The following is a 17,839-nucleotide window of genomic DNA, read 5'->3' as shown; positions in this document are numbered from 1 at the left end:
CAGTTAGAAAGGAGAAATTAATTCTGGTGTTCCTTTGCATACTACTGTGACTCTAAATAATACTAATGCATTATTCACTTCAAAAAAGCTAGAAGAAAGGATATTGAATGTTTTCATCACAAAGAAATGTTAAATGAGAAGATAGATATGCTTACCTTAATTCAAACACCATACAATGTAGAAATGCCTTAAAATGTCACATTGTACCCCATCAATATGTATATTTTGTCAATTAAATAATAAAAACAACATAAAACAAATGAAAAAAATTTCAACTTTTAGTCTATATAGTTCTTGATATACCAGTGATAATATTGAAGTGTCCTGGAATATATTTCTAAGTATTTCTAATCACTGGGTCCAGTTTCATTTATACAAATAAGCAGTGGAATGGACCCTAATCCTCTCTAAAATTTGTAAAATATAATTAAAAAGGAGCGTATTTTAACCCACTCTTTATTTTGTGCTCTGGGCAGATTATGAAAGGTCATATAGAGAATTAGGGTATCAGCCTCATATGGGTTAAACAAGATAATGTATAAAAACAGTTTTGTAAAAATCTAGTGATACTAAAAGTGTTCAAAGTCTATATGCCATAAAGCTACTTCTATATGTTGCATATAAAATTTTCCTATTATAAATTACATTTTATGATAGATTTCTAGAAGAAAATTATTAGAACACAGGTTATGGATGTAGTTTGACTTACTTTAGAAAATGTTTCAGTTAATTCACAATTATTTTAAAAGAATCAATTCCAAACTCCATATGCCTTTGTTCACTTTGCAACTTTGATATTCAAAAACAGTCCTATATTAATTTTAGGTTTTTCATTCCTATTAAGGATGAACAATTTGAAAACATTTATGTATTTGTATTATGTGCTTTATCCACTTGTCTCTTTAAATAATGGTGTTTTTCTTTAATTTTTCTTTAAAAAGAAAAAATATCCTTCATCTAACATAATTTTGCATATGTTCTCACATCTTGTTTTTGCTTTTTAATTTTACTTTGTATAAATTCGTATCATTTTTATAATTAAAGAAAATTAATCAGAGAAGATTAGTCCCAAAAAATTAGTCTTCTCATGATATCACAACTCACTAAGAATTAAAGTATAAAAAAATTGTTTATGTGCTATTGTTAATACTTTATATTTTGTAATCCTTACCTTTAGCAGCCTGTCAAAGAGGATAATTCTGTTTAGTTGGTACTCAGTGTCCCTCTCCCGGATGATTAAAGGGAGAGTGGCAGCTGCAGACAATTCGTTATTGCTGTTTGAGTGAGGCAAATTAGACTGACTGTAAAGAACAAAAGCAAAAATATTGACAAAAAGAGTATAAAATTTTAACAAACTAAAACACCATTTTAAATGTTCTATTTAGAAAGGACTTTTCAAGAAAAATGTAGAAAATTCTTACAAATCTAATACAAACAGAAAAGAAAAATAAATATATAATGAGACTATATATATACACTTACTCATCTTCAAGTAATGGATAAAATGATTCTCCACCAACATCTTTTAATCTCTATGAATTGAAAGAAAATATTGATGTATAATCACCTTAGGCAGCATCACTGAGTGTATTTAAAAGAAACAATAATGTAAAAATCATAAACTTGTAACAGTACCAAGAAAAATATAAAACAGAATCTAAAAATTATTTCTTCCAAACATGCAAACATATCATGCCTCTACTGATTAAGACTTAGCAATAAAGAATACTTTGTTCTTTTACCTCTAAATATCACTAATAAATGTTAGACACGTATTATAATATTTTTCCCAACACAATACAAAATTACTAACATTAATATAAAATTTAAATGAGTACTATTAAATCATTTGAAGAACTATTTTAAAAAGTTCTCTATATATACACAATTTACACACACGCACACGCACGCAGACACACACACACACACACACATTAAAAGCCCAACTTACTTTTACTTAGGCATAACACAAACTAAGTCAAAGTCAAGTGTTAGTAAAGGATTCAACATAATTTCTTATATCATACTTTGAGCATATACCATAGTTAACAAATCAACTGACAAAATTTGATTAATGATTTTTCCCCACAAAATCATTACACTAAACATTGCTACGAATAATAATATTGCTAAGATTATTTTTTAAAAATATATGCAGGCAAGCAGTACTAAAATCTTAGCCTCATCCTAAGCAAGGTGATTATAGTTAATGCAGTCTTGCCTGCTACTGTGTTCTTCAACTTCCAATTTGAAGGCAGAATATCTGCTTCTATGGGGATTGACACAAAAGTTTAAGTTCTATGTGCTGTCATTACCAATCTGTTGATAAGACTCATCATGTACCCAAGTGAGTTATTTCCAGAATTTTAAAAGTCAAAGAAAATCTTTATGCAACCCTGAAAATTTGACAAACACCAGATTTATACCTGGCTCTTCTCTAAAACTTAATATGCTATGTATTTATCCTTTTATTAAGCTCTATACCTGAGATTCATAGATTCAAATTTTCAATAAAGTAAAAATTTCCAAGTTTTACTATATTATTAAAACACATCTTTTTTAAAGGTTGGCTTTGAATATCCTGAATATAACAGATACTATTTTATAAGTATATTTTTGGATTGTCTTTTCTAAAACTTAGTACATATAGATTACAAAAGGATGAAAATACACAGGAATATTTAGGGTAAAACATACTATTTGTGTTCCACATTACCTTAAAAATGAACAAATTAACATTTCTTAATAATTATATAGGGAAAATATTTTAAATTTTAAAAGTAGAACTACAAGGAAATGGAAATAATAGAATGGAAGCCTTGAGTTCCTTTAACTTGGCTTCAATTTTATTTAAACTAAAAAAAAACCCAAAAACAAATTAAGAGTATAACAAAATCAAATGACACCATATACTTCAGAGGTAATTTATATTTGCTGCTTTGTATTATTATCTTTCCACTTTATACATCCTTCTAGAGATCATAAATTCAGTGTATTGAGTTGTGATATTGTAATTTTCTGTTGTTGTTGACATTATAATAGACAAGATGTTATAAGGCCCACCTACTATATAATATTTATAATATTAGATGGGTGGAAAAGCACTAAAAATTAAAAAAAAAAAAATGCAGTGATAACAGACACAAACTGTGTACAGAGAACACCACTGAAATATACTGACAACTGTGGCCTAGAGATTTGGAGTTTAAAGGGATACAGCTTGGGTGCATGCATAAAGGTAGCCAGACTATAGAAGCCTCTGCTAAAGCCAGGTAAAGACTGAACTATGTATGTGTTTGTGGCTGGGGGTTGGGAGGGTGGTGCTGGAATTGCTAACCTAGATGCACACAACAAAGTAGAGTATCATTTTTGTCTTGGCTATGGATGATTGAAAAATAAAAAGGGAAGAACTTGAAAGCAACAACCAAAAGAATGATAAGTTATACTCTACTTATGTATAATGTGTCAAAATACATTCTACTGCTATGCATAACTAGAAAAAAAAATTTTTAAATTAAAAGAAAAAATACTTAAAAACCTTTAGGAAATGATTGTTCTTACCGTAGTAAGAAAAAAAGCCATATGAATTGAAAACTCTTCTCAGAGCTATCAGTTCCCCAAATTGGAAAAACAGGCAAATATATAGCTTACCAGAAGCAGAAGCCACTGTTTGGTAAGAACCTAGTAAGAACAATTACTGCAGACTAAGCACAGGTAAAAACAATTAATGCAGACTAAGCACAGGCTAACTTGAGACAGAAAACTATTAGAGGCCCAGACAGGAAGAAATTTATGTTTCCGAGATTCACTACTACTAGTACTCCAGGTTCTCAGGTAGACAGAGAAATCCCCTTATACTTCCTGTATAAAGAGGGGAAACATAACCAATTTGAAATACCCAGAGTGCTATTTTCCTTAACAAAGTCTGCTCCCTGTGAAGCCTTTTTGTTGGATCTTAACCAATTTGGGGGGTTTACCAGCCTAAATGACAAGAAAGAACGGTAACTGAACTCTAGTCCCTTCTAGTATTTGTTGTGGGGGAAGAGAAATATCAAACTCCAGGCCCGCTAGCTTTCTGTCTCACCTAAAGAGGTGGGAAAGGGAAGCTAAGAAGTACTTGTGAAGAACAGATCATATTCTAGGAATACAAGCTTACTAAACAATGAAGATCTAATCATAGGATTTTGGACACTTCTCTTCCCCTTTGCTTCATCACCATATTAATGGGGCTTCTCTCTCACAGGGTAAGTTTGAACTGAAGAACTACAAGCCTTAGACTGTATTTTAACAAGAGATTTTTAGGGAAATCCAAAGACAACAGAAGAAAATAACAAAGAACAATAGAAGAAATTTTAGCCTTTGACACCACTGCTTTAGGAAACTATTAATAACCTCCTAGCTACATAAACATGAAATCTTAAATTATAGTCCTATTTACCACTTTTATCTAGTACATCATGTCTGGTCTTCAACAAAAAATTACAAGGCACACTAAAAGGCAAGCAAACAAGACAGCCTGAGAAGATAAAGCAAGCTTCAGAACAAACTGAGAAATAGAAGATACTAAAATTATCATACCAGGAATTTAAAACAACTGTTTAATTTGCTAAAGGCTCTAAATGGAAAAAGTGGGAAACATAAAAGAACAAATGGTAATGTAGGCAAGAATTGGAAATCCCAATAAAGAAATAAAAGGAAATGCTAGAAAGAAAGGAAGACATCATAAGAGAAATAATCCTTTTGAGAGATATCAGTATACTGGACATGAACAAGGAAGATAAAAGATATGGCAAAAAGAACTTTGAAAACTGAAATGCAAAGAGAAAAATAAATATAATATCCAAAAACCTCGTGACAATTACAAAAAGTATACATATAATAGGAATATAAGAAGAAATAGAAGAAATATTTTACATAATAGTAACTAAGAAATTTCCAGAATTAAATAGACATCAAATCAAAGATCCAGGAAACTAAGAGAATAGGCAGAACACATACCGAAGGTCTACACCTAGGCATATCATATTCAAATTGCAGAAAATCAAAGACAAAAAGAAAATCCTGAAAGTAGCCAGGGGATGGGGAGCACCTTACACACAGAGGAATGAGGATAAAAAATACGCTGAATTTCACTTAAGGAATCATGTAAGCAAAAAAGAGATGGAAGTAGAATATTCAAGTACTACAGGGTGTGTGTGTGTGTGTGTGGGGGGGGGGGGGGGCTAACAACCCAGAATTCGTATCCAAGTGAAATTATCCATTAAAAGTGAAAAAGGAATATATTTCTTCATAAAGAAAATTAAGTAAATTTGTTGTCGGTAGCCCTGGTTAAGGAAAATTATAAAAGTCAGAAATCTGAATTCACCTAAAGAAAGGAAGAATTAATGTTTGTTTAAAGAAGGTTATAACTGAACTTTAAAATATACATCTTTCTTTTTTTAAATTCTTAATTGGTTTAAAAGATAACAATTTGTTCAAAATAATAATGGCAACAATTTATTTGTTAATAGTCTATGTATAAGTTAAATGAATGATAGCAATGATATAAAGGATGGGAGAAGGATTTACACATACACTGTTATAAAATACCTGCACTCTCTATCTGCAATGTAGTGAAAGTGAACTTATGTTACTTGTAAATGTATTTTGCAAACTCTAAGGCAAATACTAAAAATGTTTAAGAGAAGTAAAATTGATCAATTAAAATCAGAGAAAATACAAAAAGTAAAAGGTAAAGGAATAGCAATAGCACAGTAATGGACAATGAACAACAATAGTTTGTAGATGATAGATATAAATCTAACAATCATCACTTTAAATATGAATAGTCCAAATACAACAATTAAAAGATTGAGATTGTCAGTATGGATACAAAAATAACATTACATAATATTACCTAAGAAATTTCAAAATTAAATAGACATCAAAACAAAGATTGAGGAAACTCAGAGAAAAGTAGGATATACACCAAAAGTCAACACTTAGGCATATCATATTAATATGCACACTTTTTCTATTTTCTCTGGTTTTAATTGATCATTTTACATGATTGACTTTCTTTCCTTTCTTACAATAGGAATTATATTTCTCGAAAATTTATTATTGTTTGCTTTCGAGTTTACAATATACATTTACAACTAATATAAGTTCACTCACATTAAACATAACAATAGAGGCAGATTATAAGTAACAAATAGAGAAAGATATACTAAACAATCATCAAAATAGAGCTGGAGGCTGGGTGTGATGGTGCACACCTATAATCCCATCAGCACAGGAGGCCAAGGCAGGATGATTGTGAATTCAAAGCCAACCTCAGCAAAAGCGAGGAACTAAGCTACTCAATGAGACCCTGTCTCTAAATAAAATACAAAATAGGCCTGGAGATGTGGCTCAGTGGTCAAGTACCCCTGAGTTCAATCCTAGTACCCTCCCACCAAAAAAAAAAAAAAAACAAAAAACCCAGAACTGCCAATTCCTTGAAAGACATAATTTAGAAAAACTCAAAGGAGGAGAAATGTATAAGTCTGAATACATCAATATGTATTAAAGAAACAGAATCGATAGTTAATAATTTTCCTAAACAGAAGGTATCTAGACCAGATGAGCTCACTAGGGAATACAAATGTTTAAGAAAAAAATTATAATCATCTCTTTGAGTACATAAGCAGAGGAAATACTTCTTTATTCTCTGAGGGCAGAATTATCCTAAAAACAGACAATCACATTACAAAAAAAGGAAAACTGCAGGCCAATAGTTCTTGTTAGCACAGAAGCAAAAATTCTCAATAAAATACTAGCATTTGACTCTAAATAATGTATAAAAATAATTATATACCATAATCCAAGTAAATTTCATTTCAAGCTTACAAGGCTGGTTCAATATGCATAAATCAACTAATATAAATCATCATATCCACAGGTTAAAGAAAAAATCTTAAAACTTTGTCAAAACATGCATGAAAGCATTTGACAAAATCCAACATCCATTCTTGATAAAAATTCTCAGCAAACTAAAATTAAAGGAATGTCTTCATTCTGATAAACAATATCTAGAGAAACAAAAAAACTAAAATTTTTTACATCTTTTTTTTCTAAAGGCCAGGCATTTACCATACACAAATTTTACCTTGAAAAGAATCAAAAGCATGGGCTGGGGTTTTAGCTCAGTGGTACAGTGTTTGCCTTGCATGTGTGAGGCCCTGGGTTTAATCCTCAGCACCACATAAAAATAAATAAAAATAAAGATATTGTGTCCATCTACAACTAAGAAATATTTTTTAAAAAGAATCAAATGCAAACTTTAACTCCAGTTACTGTATATGTCAAATTGCAGTAATAAAGAACAAAAAGTAAGATGATTGGACAAATGGCTAGAGGGGTAGAGACATACATAATAAAGCAAAATGTTAATTATAGACTCTATGTTAGAATATAGCAAAATATTTAATTGTTGGGACATATAATAAATATTTTTAGCTTTTTGGGTCATGTGATCTCTGTTGCAACCACTTAACTCTGTCAATGTAGAGCAAAACAGCTCTAAATAATAGGTAAATAATAGGTGTGACTTGATTTGACCAAGACATCATACCAACCCCTAATCTATGTACTAAGTTGTTTACTGCAAAATTTTTTCAACTCTTCTCTAAAAATTTTCATAATAAAAGTTAGAAAAAATAATACATATAAATACATTCTATTTATGATAGTGGCAGTAAGAATGCATCTGATAATGAATATAGACAGTATAAAGAAAATTTATAAGAACTTTAATAAATATCATACCTATGGAATGTTCAAAAAATAGGACTCCATATTTTACAAATATCAATTTCCTACAAATAAACCTATAAATTCAATGTAATTGCAATTGAAATCCTATACATATTTTAATGAAACTCTGTAAGATGATAATAGAAATCAATAGTAGAGCAAGATGTTAAAGAGCTCCTATCCCATTTTAAGATAATAAATTGAGGCTCTTCCAATTGATGGAATTTGTTTAAAATTTCAAGGAATTACTATGAAGAATCTGTATATGCACTGTAAAACTGGCTAAGGTTAAACAAACAGGCCTACAAAGCAGAGTAGAAATACTCAGACACATATCCATGCATATTCCAAAAAGATGGAATTACAGATCAAAACAGGAGAAAATAATCTATTTAACATATGGTAATGAGACAAGGGATTATTTCTTATGAACAAAAAATGCAATTGGACATCTTTGTCACAAGTACTTTAGATATAAATTCCAGGTAGATTAAAGAACTAAATATGATAAAAATTATTTAAATATTTTAGAAACAATACAGAAAAATATTACAAAAAATATTTATAACTTGATACAAATTTAAATAGGTTACAACAAGCACAATATATCAAATAAAATATATTTAATTAGAAATAAAGATGTTGATAAAAATTTCAAATTCTATTCACTAAAAGTCCAATTAAAAGAAAAACGAAAGATTAGAAGATGACACATAGCCAACAAAGACACCACATCTGGATGTAGTTTTTAGAAGCCCTCAAATCAATAAGAAATTATTCAGAAATAGTGATAAAAGATATGAACTAGTATATATGAACAGCTAAAAATATGAATAGGCTGACAAATGCACCAAAAATTAGAAGATTAGGATTAGTATCACTGAAAAATATCATTTATAACACTAGAATAACAAAAACAAGATTTTTTAAAAAGTAATAACCCTAAGTGGAGAAATGAGAACATTTATCCAACGATGATGAAAAGATGAACAATCATTTTTGTGAAGAATCACACAATACATAATAAAGCTAAAATTATACAGATTCTATTTTCTAGAAATTGCACTCTGTGGCATATATCTTACAGAAATTCTCACATATTTTATGAAATCTGGGAGGGGTACAAAGCTTCATGTGCATCTTTAAAGGTATTTTTAAAAATACCTGAAGCAACTTTGGCAAAGTATTTTTCTTACATTTCTTAGCTGGCATAAAGACAATGTAACAGTAGTATCATCTAATAGGGAGCTTCTATCTCGTCCTTGTCCAAAGCTTTCACCATCTTCAAAGAGAAAACTAAAAGAGATTTTTAAAAAAATTATAATTAGCATATAAAATCCATTTTATTGTTTTTTCTAGAACATAAAATTTTTCAAAGTAATAATCCCTTCATCAAGAAATAAATTTTAGAAGGTATAACTGGTAGTTGAGACTTCTCCAAACAAGTCCTATTTTTAGATATCTCTTGAGTTGATATGAACACAGTATTTATATATAAAGCATTGCACAGTTGGATGCAGTGGCAATTGCCAGTAATTCCAGCTACTTAGGAGGCTGAGGCAGGATGATCACAAGGTTGAAGGCAGTCTTGGCAATTTAGCAAACAAAATAAAATAAAAAGAGCTGAGGAAGTAGCACATTGGTAAACTGTCTCTGGATTCAATCCCTATTACTACCCCCCTACATACACAAAATAAATGCATTTTAGGAATACAAGGTTATCATTTACAACTGTTCATGTAGTTTCAATGCTAAACTTACTATCCTGACACTATACAAAGATGTTCCTGAAGTTTATATAGGTGAAAAATGATAAAGGGAAAAAGAAAAAACACATTCTCAATTCTCAGGGGAAAGAATATTGACTAACAATTGATTGTTTAAAATTTCAATGAGGGGATGTGGCTCAAGCAGTAGCGGCTCGCCTGGCATGCGTGCGGCCCGGGTTCGATCCTCAGCACCACATACAAACAAAGATGTTGTGTCTGCCGAAAACTAAAAAAAAAATTAATATTAAAATTTCAATGAATTACTATATGCCAGACATGGTGGCTCATGATTATAATTCCATGGACTTAGGAGGCTGAGATAAGAGGATCGCCAGTTTGAGGACAGTCTCAGCAACTAGCAAGGCCCTGTCCCAAAATAAGAAGAAAAAAAAAAAAGAGCAGGGGATGTGGCTCAGTGGTTAAGCATTCTTGGATCAATCCCTGACATAAAAAATAAATAAATAAGAATCTATATATCTTTCAAATCATTTCTTCCTAGTATTTCCATCATCTTCATTCCTGTTTTTTACTTAATTCAATGGACGAGTGGTATAATTGAAGTAAATACATCTAAAAATCAGTTTTAAAGGAAAAAAAAGTGGAAACCTAGTGGTCTATCCAAATAATTTATCAAAATAAAAAAGCCAAGAAAAAAAAGGGAAGAGCAGATGGTTTCAAAACTTATCTGCAATAAGCAAACCTGTTCTATAATCTAAAATTAAAATTTTAAACCATGGATAGAAGCTCAAAAAACTCATGTTCACTCTGGGTTCATGCCTGTAATCCCTGTGACTAGAGAGGTTCAGGTTGGAGGATCATAAGTTCAAGACCAACCTCAACAACTTAGGGAGACCCTGTCTCAAAATAAAAATTAAAAAAAGGCTGGGGGTAGAGCATCCATGGTCCAATCCCTAGTATCAAAAGAAAAGAAATTCATGTTCATAGTTTCCTGAATAAATAGGAATAGTAATGTACAGTAATGACAATTTTGGCCCTTAGGAATACTTATTTAACTTCCGATCTAATTAATAATTCAGTGTATTTCAGATTTTTCTAAACTGTAAGCACAGAAAGTGAAGCCACAGAGCTTAACCTTATAAGTGTATTTAGAAAAAGGACACAGTTTTCTATAATAGTATATACTAGTCCAGTTTGTTAACTACTTTGACTATTACTTTCTGACATACACTTTTCATTAATATCAATTATTGCACTATGTTCCACAACACTAACTTAAAACTAAAGTTCTTAATAAATGGTCTTAAAAAGAAAAAATTTAACAAACAACAACAACAATCAAAGAATTTGAATTTTCTCAGGTAGAGTTTAGAGGAAATTCTGTTTTGGAAATATTATTCTGATGCTATTCAAATGGATCATAAAGCAAATTATTTATCAAAAATAATCTTTAAGCTGGGCATGGTGGTGCACGCCTGTAACCCGAGCATCTTGGGGCAGGAGGATCATGAGTTCAAAGCCAGCCTCAGCAAAAGCAAGTTGCCAAGCAACTCAGTGAGATCTGTCTCTAAATAAAATACATAATAGGGCCGGGGATGTGGCTTTGTGGTTGAGTACTCCTGAGTTCAATCCCTGGTATCCTCCTCCAAAAAATAATAATAATAATATTTAAACACAGTAAAAATATTGACAAAATCTTTGCAATTAGAAACTCTGATCAGCTGGGCACAGTGAGATGCATGCCTTTAATCCCAGTGCCTCCGCGGAGGCTGAGAAGGAGGATCTTGAGTTCAAAGCCAGCCTCTGCAAATAGGAGGAGCTAAGCAACTCAGTGAGATGCTTCTCAAGATAAACACACACACACACACACACACACACACACACACACACACACACACACACTCTCTCTCTCTCTCTCTGATCAATCAAACAAGGGATTGACTTCCAATTTTCTGTATAATCATTTAGTTGGAATGTTTACAAAAGGAAAAAAAAATTAGCCAAACTATTTTGGGGGTTATTACCAGATTTTGTTTGTTTGTTTTTTCCATTTCCAAGAGAAGTTTTCTTTCCTTACTTGGGAAGTGTGCAGATAGGTGGTTTGGATCGAATGATTTCCTTATTAACAAGCTCTTTCTCCAAGTCACCTCCAGCCAAACACCAAAGGTAATAAACTTCTTCAATAGATCTCTCTGCCAGGTAATCAGTGTTTATATCTATTAATGGTGAATAAAAACAAATTAGCAAGTACAATTTGTTTTGTTAAATGTCAACATAGCTTCTATTTAGACACAGTAAAAAAAAAACAAAAAAAAACTGAAGAACAGATGTCTGGTTACTAGTTTTACATGCATGCTAGGAGCTGGGAAGTTGCCATTCCACCTAACAATTAAAAAGCTAAGCATAATAAAGAAAATCAATGATTTCTTTCAGATATACAAAAGAGGTAAGGACACAGGACAAATGACAACCCCCAATACTACAGAGATAAATAGGAGAATATGAAGAGTCACAATTCACTGAAGCAGAGACTCATGAATGGTAAACACCCTAGGAACCAGTGCTAGGGCAGGAAGATCTGAACTGTAACTAATGAATTGTTGGGTACTCAGTATTGTAAAAGTCTGAAAGTTAAAATCTTCAGGGGAACCCATTCATAGAAGGATCCCATATTTCTGTGAGTTCTACTTATAGGAGTTTCATTAGTTTCTCACAGTAAATATTGGATACAAATGCTCTTATGCTACTGGCATGGGGAGGAGAACATGAAACCATTTTGAAACATGTCAGAGCACTCTTATAAATAGGGCCTGTGCTCAGAAGAAGCTTAGCTAGAGCCTAATTGACTTGGGATTTGGGAAATACCCAACTCCAGCAAGCTCTAGTGCTGTGTGTGATAGCATGGCCAGGAAGAGGCAAAGTGTTGTATGGTTCTATGATGGAGTCTATGCCTCTGGACATTGATTACCATGAGTGCTTCCTGCCTTCAGATAGAAAATGATGGCTAGAATGGGATGGAGTTGGGTATTCCTTCTCCCACAGAGGGGTATGCCAGATTGGCAAATTCAAATTCAGTTTTTATAATAATTTGAATGCTCTTAGTGAAAATAATATCTTACTAAAAGTGGTTTATGCTAAATAAATCTCAGGACCTAAACTTTGTCTTTTTGTTTTTGGGTACCAGAGATTGATCTCAGGGGCACTCAACCACTGAGCCACCTCCCCTGCCCTATTTTGGATATTATTTAGAGACAGAGTTTCATTGAGTTGCTTAGCGCCTTGAGTTTGGTGAGGCTGGCTTCTGAAATCACAGTCCTCCTGCCTCAGCCTCCTGGGCCACAGGCGTGCGCCACTGCACCCAGCTAAAGTCGTCAAAATCCTAAACACATTTTCTGCACTCAAAACGGAAGGTGAACTGCTGTTGTAGTATATTTCTTGTCAAGAAATTTTTCCTAGGAGAAACTGTCATACCAAGGAGACTTCTCTATGAATCCCATTACACAACTTTAGTTCATAAGCCTACTTCTTAGATCAAGAGAAACTAGAAAAAAATGAAAATCTGGACTATTTATCCTTTATATTAGAGCAATAGAATTGGAAATTTTACCCTCTATATCAAGAAAGTAGTAAAAGCAGATAAAAGCATTTGATACATAAACTAACAAAAGCTGTCTCATCTCATGTTTCAAGGCACTAGATGTTTCTAAGGAGTCTTTCTTGATGTCCCAGACAGAATTAGTTTCTCCTTCTACTATTTCTGTTGTTCTATGTTCATATTGACCTTTGTTTATGCCTGCCTGCCTTCACATTTGACATGTAAAGTGTGTGGTAAATAGTAGGAACTCAATAAATATTGAATGAATGTTTAATAAATATATTCTGCCATGACTTGTGTCATGATAACTTCTCAGTATTAAAGTAATTTACTGTTGTCACTAAAACACATATTCTGTGAGTTGTAGTCATTACACAAGAATGAAAACCTATAATCCTAGCTATTCAAGAGGCTGAGGCAGGAGGATTTCAAGTACCTGACAAGCTTGGGTAACTTATCTAAACCCTGTCTCAAAATAAAAATAGATAAAAAGGACTGAGGATATAGCTCAGAGGTAGAGTACCTCAGGGTTCAGTCTCTCAGTGCTATTAAATCACTTAATCATTCAATTGATCAATGATAAAAGGATTAAAAGAATGAAAACCTAAAAGCTGATATTCTCTTCAAATGCAAAATATAATGGTATGAACAACTTCCTATCAATAACATGATTTTTAGACATAATTTATAATAAGTTACATGGAACATACATAATTTAAAGGATTAAAATTTGGGGTCAGTTGTATTTTTAACACATTTAGAACCATTACTTAATTCCCAAATAATTATCCATGAAAATCCTACTAATGTAAAAATATATTGCTGATAAAATGAAATCTGAAAGGAGAATAAGGGGACTTCCTTTAGAAATAAGTCTTATATGACTGTCTATATTTTATTTATTATTACCTTTACACAACTGACTGATATCCTCAGGCAGAGTTAAATCAGCACATCTCAGAGAAGATGAAAACAGACTGGCAGGTTTGATAAACGGGGTGTACAACAGTGACACTTCACTGAACACTTTATCCTTCATTAATTCATCTGGGGTTGGCCTTGAGAAACACAATTTAAAATACAGAGCATGAGTGAAAGTCATAAAAAATTTCCTAGGAATATGGCACACATTCAAGGAGATACTCAAGTCTTAAATGTCTCATTAGCACAGAAAATAACAGAGGTCTTTGCAGAATCTAGATGTATATTTTTAAATAACAATCAAATAACTATAAATCCTTCATTTTTAAGGTTTTGATGTACTTTCTATACCTCATGATCTAATTTTTAAACTTTTAGCCTGACTAGCATGAACCTGCTTTACTGAATATCTTAATTAAATAAATATGTAAAATAATATCTTTTAAATTTGCTTTCTACCTTTTTAGGTTCATGTAGCATTTTATCCCCAAACTATGCTTTTAACACCATTTCTGTCTTGATAAGATTGTTTTTTAAAAATAAATTATACACATTATTTTGAAATATTGTAGGACGAGTTTAGGAAAAGCTGTGAGTCTTTGACATCTTCAAATGAAAATGAATTAACCAAATTTCCAAGAAATCATTTTATATTAGCAATTATTAGCTTACCTCAACACTTATCCAAGCTCATTAATATAATACATACTACCAATAAAGTATGTTCTCATTTCCCTCATATTATGATTGGGTCTAGCAATATCAACAATTCAAAGAGATTTTTTACTTGAAGGCTATGAAATGAACTCGTAACTTCTTTTGGTATATGTCATGATTTAACTTTAATAATTTTTTTCTTTTATTAATAAAAAATTAAAGCCTTATATCACTTGCATTCATGATACTAATATTAATCATGTACATGCCCTATATATTTAAATATCTATATGTAATTTATTAGTATTATAATAAGAGAAAAAATCAGATGCTTATATGTTTAGGATGAGTATATTTTCAAAGTCTTAACAATATCAACCTCGTAGAAGGATGGAAAGTGAGGCACTTCTTTAAAAGATTTGTCACATTTTCAGGAAGTTCCTGGTAAAGAAAGACAGAAAATAATAATTTGTAATGATCCATTTCAGAAATATATTTTACTCAAATGTTAGCTTCTCCAGAAGGTCTTAATTAAGTCTTTATCTGTACTTTATATAAATTTATTTTAATATATCACTCTCTGAAATAAAGAGAAATAACAGTTTCAGAATAATTTGCTACTGGATCTCAACTATGCAAAACAACTTTTCATTAATAGATTGCTATGATTTAACTGTATTCCCTCCAAAATTCAGGTATTGAACCTTAATGGAAAAGTTAATGGCATTAAGAGGGTTGGACCTTTAAGAGATAATTAAGTCACAAGGGCTCCTCTTCTTGGGGTTGGGATAAAGGTCTTTATATAAGAGGCTTCACCTAGCATTCGCCTAGCTTGCCGTTGTACTTTGTGAGGATCCACCACTCTTCCCTTCTATAGATGCAGACCTCACTAGAGAACTAAGTCTGATAGCAACCTGATCTTGTGCTTTCTAGCCTCCAAAATAGTGATAAAATAAATTTTTGTTCTTTATAAATTATCCAATCTCTCATACTCTGCTAAATAAGTACAAACAGAATAAAACACTGATTAATGACAAACCTTTATGATGTCCAGACAACCATGCTCTTCAGCCAGAACTATTACAGTGTCATCTATACAGTCTATAAAACAGAAAACACTATATGAAGAAATTCTGCTTTTAAAAATCTATCAGACTAGCCAGGCATGGTGGCACACGCCTGTAATCCAGAAACTGAGGCCGCTGCAGCAAGATCAAAAGTTCAAGGCCTGCCTGTCTCAAAAAAAAAAAAAAAGGACTGGGGATGTAGTTCACTGCTTCTGGGTTCAATCCCCAGTACTTAAATAAATAAGACTAATCAGACAACAAATATTTTAAGTCACATAGTAGTAACAGTTTTGGCACTTGGGAATCCTAAAAAAAATATGACTTTGTTAATTTTCCTTATATGTTTTGATAAAAAAATACCTCAAATACTAAATATTAATTAATCATAGGTACAGAAAGATAGCAAATAAGTAGAGATAAAGCTGTTATTTAAGAAAGGTAAAAATAAGACTGTTATTTAATAACAGTCTTTTAATAAGACTGTTTTTCATGATTTTAGACTAATTTCTTTTTTATTATATATAATTTAGAGAATATATACACATTTCTCTGGGGATTTAAAGTATAAGCTTAGTCTGTAAACCACATTTAGTAATCTCTAATATTTCTTCATAGCTATATTATCAATCTTTGTAATTAAATGTGGTGAATCTGATAAAATTTCATGTAATTTTATTTATACTTCATTATCAAGATTTATTATCACTTTTCTATAACTATTCTTATTTGTAAACTCTTAAGTTGAATACAATCTGTTGCTTTTACATAAAATGTTTTATCAATATTATTCTCTCCTTTACTAACATCCATATTTAATTTATTCAATTCTTAAGTAGATTATAAAAAATTTTTGTTAATATGAATTTCAAATACATAAAAAATATGAGCATGTTATAAGGAAAACTAAACTTTCTTCCTGAATTGTTATTGATACATCAGTCAAACCAAAAGACAATCCAAAAGTTAAAAAACATTGTCTGAAGTTAAATTGCTACAGAGAGGTATAATTTTATATTCACATAGTTTGCTTTTGTAAGTTAGCTTATTTGGCTATATCATGAAATTCCTTAATGAGCTCTGTTATAACATTTCAGAAGGCATTTTTTAAGCTCTCCTGTTAATGCTTAGCTCTGATCATTAAAAACTTGGAGAAGTGAGACATTTCACTATTTCAAAAGAACACATCTTCAATGTGCATGATTTGCACTTTGTTCATGATGCATAAGTTACTAAAGATTATATGTATAGTGGAAAGGTAATCAATTGCATGACACTTACCCAAAGTAAGCAAAAATTTTAGTCTTTCAGAAATATCCAAGCTTTGAAATAATTTTCTTCCCTAAATAAAATGAGCAAAGAAATTCTTGTTATTTTTATCTTTTCTTCCAGGGAGGTAATTTCCACATCTGAAACTGATTTTATCAGGTACTGCCATTTATCTCCAGAGGTTTTATGGATTTGTAGTTATCTCCACTAAAGGACAATTACTGGCAAAATGACATTTTAAAAAGTGTTGCTTAATATTTAATAAACATTTCATGTGTCTAAGGATCAGTACATTCTAGTATGATCTTAAGCATTGTTCCATTTGAGTCCCTTATGTACTTGGCTATCTAGAGGTATTCCATGACAAGAAGTATTATTTTATTAAGAGATCAAGATACCCCTGGGGAAAGATCTGCATTAGCCTTTCACCTACCTATATAATTCTTACGTATGTATCATGATTCAGCTAGTTTATTGTCTCTACTGAGAAACATCCCCTAACAATCCTTCCTTCCATAGTAACTTCAGACAGCCACCTTGATGTTCCCATAGTACCTGGCACATTTTTAAAAGATACACATATTATATTTTAATTGTTTCCTTATTAGTTTGCCTCTGGATTTTTCTGGGAATGGCATCTTGACTAATATACCTCCAAAAATTATGTGTTGAATAACAATCGAGTCTTCCATTACCAAATGGCTACAAAACTTGAGTACATTACTTCACCACATTAAGCTTGCCTTTTTTACATTGGTAAAATTGGAATATTAATTGTACATACCCTATAGGTAGTGATGAGGGTTATATAAAGTATAAAATATTTCATT

The 17,839-nt window shown here is 31.4% G+C and overlaps 1 protein-coding gene across 4 annotated transcripts in view; it reads right to left on the bottom strand.

Moving 5' to 3' along the window:
* The window catches only part of Tbck (TBC1 domain containing kinase), a 224,266-nt gene that overhangs the window by 147,966 nt on the left and 58,461 nt on the right, over nucleotides 1–17,839 (bottom strand). For all 4 annotated transcript variants that reach the window (XM_027935483.2, XM_071614493.1, XM_071614491.1 and 1 more), the window contains exons 7-14: nucleotides 17,022–17,082; nucleotides 15,716–15,777; nucleotides 15,056–15,117; nucleotides 14,008–14,156; nucleotides 11,581–11,719; nucleotides 8,973–9,072; nucleotides 1,483–1,532; nucleotides 1,172–1,301 (exon numbers count right to left, since the gene is read on the bottom strand). In XM_027935483.2, coding sequence (XP_027791284.1) covers nucleotides 1,172–1,301; nucleotides 1,483–1,532; nucleotides 8,973–9,072; nucleotides 11,581–11,719; nucleotides 14,008–14,156; nucleotides 15,056–15,117; nucleotides 15,716–15,777; nucleotides 17,022–17,082 — 753 coding nt within the window. The remainder of the gene's footprint in view (nucleotides 1–1,171; nucleotides 1,302–1,482; nucleotides 1,533–8,972; nucleotides 9,073–11,580; nucleotides 11,720–14,007; nucleotides 14,157–15,055; nucleotides 15,118–15,715; nucleotides 15,778–17,021; nucleotides 17,083–17,839) is intronic.

The sequence above is a fragment of the Marmota flaviventris genome, chromosome 7 (assembly GCF_047511675.1).
Source record: "Marmota flaviventris isolate mMarFla1 chromosome 7, mMarFla1.hap1, whole genome shotgun sequence".
Classification (NCBI taxonomy): Eukaryota; Metazoa; Chordata; class Mammalia; order Rodentia; family Sciuridae; genus Marmota; species Marmota flaviventris.
Note: the sequence above shows the minus strand (reverse complement) of the source record. Positions and strands in the feature narration are given on the sequence as shown.